Genomic DNA, 2,630 nt, shown 5'->3' on the forward strand with positions numbered 1-2,630 from the left:
GCTCCCCCCCACCCCCGCCTGCGCATCCAACGGCAGCAAAAAACCACCCAGGGCCCCGGCTGCACCCACAGCAAGGGGCTCTGCTCGCGGCAGGTCCCCGGAGCAGTGCTCCCTGCGCTGCTCACAGGGTGCTCTCCAGTGTGTTGTAGTTGTCCTTGAAGCTCTTCAGCTCCAAGAAGTGTTTGGCACGTTTGCTCTTCTGGTTGGAAGGCAGGTAGGTGACCTGGATGGTGGCGGGGTTGGAGACTTCGGGGGAGAGGGTGAGGTCCTTCGCTGCTGACTGGTGCTGCCGCTGGCTGCTGCCCCCCCGGGCCTTGGTCCTGCAGGGAAAGGAGAGGCACCATCGCAGCCACCGCGCAGCCCAAAGGAGCAGCTCGACCGCCGCGTCCGTCTGTTAGACATGAGGCAGATCTGCCCGCAAGACAACAGCGCTCACTGCGGTTTTGAAAACCAAGACTGGCGCTTCTGTGGGTGCCAGGCCTGGAGCCCACGCGAGATCCCTGACGCAAGGTGCAAGCGCAAACACAAACTGTGACCAAGTAACAAACCCAAAAAATGCATTAACAGATGGGCTGTAAGGAATAAGTGAACTGGGAAGGATGGGCAGGCATAAACAGCCCATGTCTCAGAGGCTGGGTTTTGCCCCAAAACCTGTCTCTATTCACACCTCCATGATGGGCCGTTGGGGCCCAAGAAGCCACCACAACTACACACCCAGACAGTAACACTTACACGTTTGCCAGTTCGTTCAGAGCATCCTGGTACTTCAGATATTCCGGTTTCCCGAAGACCTGGATGCAAACAGAAAAGACCGTGGAAAATCCAGCCGAGGTTACACAGTGTCCACAGTCCAACCGTCAGACTGGAGCGCAGGAAGAGCCCCCTGGACTGCTGCGGGGGCCGGGCGACGCAGCGCCAGCACTTACCCCAGTGCCATAGCGGGCACTCTCGTACCCATCCAGCAAGGTGTCGATCAAGGCTTTGCGGATGCCTTTGAAGGAGGTGCTGGAATTCCGCAGTTCCAGCAGGTAGGCACAGAAGTTCTTCCCGATTAAAGACTTTGGGTACCGGACCTCTGCGTGAAACGGGATTTCTGGAAAATAAAAAAGGCACAATACAACCATCTGATGCGCAGGTCGAAAACGGTTGCGTTCACCTCACCCGCAGACGTCAGAAGTTAGCGGCTAATTAAACTTCCCACCACATCTGCTGCCTCCATTTGCTGACTGCTCCACACGCGTGAGCAGAGCAGCTCCTCAAGCCGCCAGCCCTGGGCGGGATAAACGACCGCTATTCCCAAACGAGGACCCTGAGCCTTATCACAAGACCGGTGGCTGATGCAGTGCACCCTTATTTCCTCCACACATGATCTCTCTCCACCCTTCCCCTCCCACTCCTGCCCTGAGCTCCCTTACCAGATGTTCTGATCGCATCCAGTGCCTTCATCCTGTACAGATAGTTGTAGCAGCCTGGTAAAAAGAAAATCCAAACTGTGAGCTCTGCAAAACTCAGCAGTGAAAGGGAGGTGGGGAAAGCAGACAGGCGCAGAGCGCAGAGACACCAGCTCGTGCCGGCTTGCCAAACATGAAGTTGCGACGCCAACAAGAGAGGCCAGCGACGCGACTCAGCCCCAGGGGAATGACCTGTTGTGGCGGGACAAGCACTGGATGGTGTCTCTGGTGGCAGCAAGAGAGAGTACCTTGTGTCTCCAGCTGCAGAAGCCTGCTGTCGTCCTCAGCTAACAGCCGGGGCTCGTACTTGATGTCTTGCACCCTCGACAGTCGAATATCGATTTCTTCCTTTAAATCCTGCACAGCGGGGAAAAAAAAAGCACCGTTTACAGAGCACTCACTTTGGTTGTGGGATCACAAGGATGACAACAATCAAGTACTGGGTGCCCTCTAAAATAAACCCGCTCCCTGTCCAGCTGCCCAGCACCACACCAAGGTGGCAGCTCCTGGAAACACCTGAATTTGAAGCAAACTCTGTCTGCCTCTCTGGGCACAGAAGGGTCCGCGGGCACAGGGGAGGGAGAGCGCATCCCCACCACAGCGCCATGTGCACCCACCTTGGGGGCGTGCTGTCCCACAGGCACGTGGGGGCCACGGCGGGACTTCATGGCGAAGCGCATGATCTGGCGTTTCACGAAGATGAACAGCAGCACGAAGACCTGCAGCGCCAACAGCAGGAACGTGGGTCAGGCATACCGAGCGGCACCCCGGGGCATCTCCCCCCTGACACCCTTTTTCCAACCCCACGGATACTCCAGGCTAAGCAACCACCAGGCCCCACAGACCCCCCAAACCTGCCAAGCCCAGGGGTCCCTGTCCGGAGCCCCACAAACACCCAGGCCAGCCCCACGAACACCCCAGCCTCCACAGAGGCCCCTACTCACGCTCTCTCCCCACCCCACAGGCGCCAGGGCCCCACAGGTACTCCGGCCCAGCCCTGTGCAGGTGCTGTTCCCCACAGATACCCTGGGACGTGTCTCACTGGAGATTTATAGACAACTTGGGCCCGGCCCCACGGACACCCCAGGATGGGCCTCACAGGGGCCCCACGAACACCCTGGGCCCGTCCCCACGGACACGCTGCGATGAGCCTCACGGGAGCCCCACGGACAACCCGCG

At 58.9% G+C, this 2,630-nt stretch overlaps 1 protein-coding gene across 2 annotated transcripts; it reads right to left on the reverse strand.

Annotated features, from left to right (window-relative positions):
* Window positions 1-121: 121 nt before the first annotated feature.
* LOC104292238 (chromosome unknown open reading frame, human C1orf43) lies at window positions 122-2,164 on the reverse strand. 2 transcript variants are annotated; one of them, XM_009891583.1, is made up of 6 exons: window positions 2,069-2,164; window positions 1,700-1,808; window positions 1,349-1,357; window positions 927-1,093; window positions 733-791; window positions 122-320 (listed from the first exon to the last, which is right to left on the reverse strand). In XM_009891583.1, the coding sequence occupies exons 1-6, from the start codon at window positions 2,129-2,131 to the stop codon at window positions 122-124; spliced, it is 606 nt and encodes a 201-aa protein (XP_009889885.1). In that variant the 5' UTR covers window positions 2,132-2,164. The 2 variants fall into 2 exon arrangements, with proteins under 2 accessions (XP_009889885.1, XP_009889884.1); XM_009891582.1 differs by lacking the exon at window positions 1,349-1,357 and adding an exon at window positions 1,416-1,469.
* Window positions 2,165-2,630: the final 466 nt, after the last annotated feature.

Source organism: Charadrius vociferus, unplaced genomic scaffold, assembly GCF_000708025.1.
Source record: "Charadrius vociferus isolate BGI_N301 unplaced genomic scaffold, ASM70802v2 scaffold1089, whole genome shotgun sequence".
NCBI lineage: Eukaryota > Metazoa > Chordata > Aves > Charadriiformes > Charadriidae > Charadrius > Charadrius vociferus.

Excerpts from the sequence above, each read along its gene's own strand:
- LOC104292238 (XM_009891582.1), bottom strand. The coding sequence starts at position 2,131 with ATGCGCTTCGCCATGAAGTCCCGCCGTGGCCCCCACGTGCCTGTGGGA. Across the intron at positions 1,809-2,068 it reads TGGGACAGCACGCCCCCAAG|GATTTAAAGGAAGAAATCGA; the intron begins GTGGGTGCACAT and ends CCCGCTGTGCAG. Across the intron at positions 321-732 it reads CTGAACGAACTGGCAAACGT|GACCAAGGCCCGGGGGGGCA; the intron begins GTAAGTGTTACT and ends CTTTCCCTGCAG.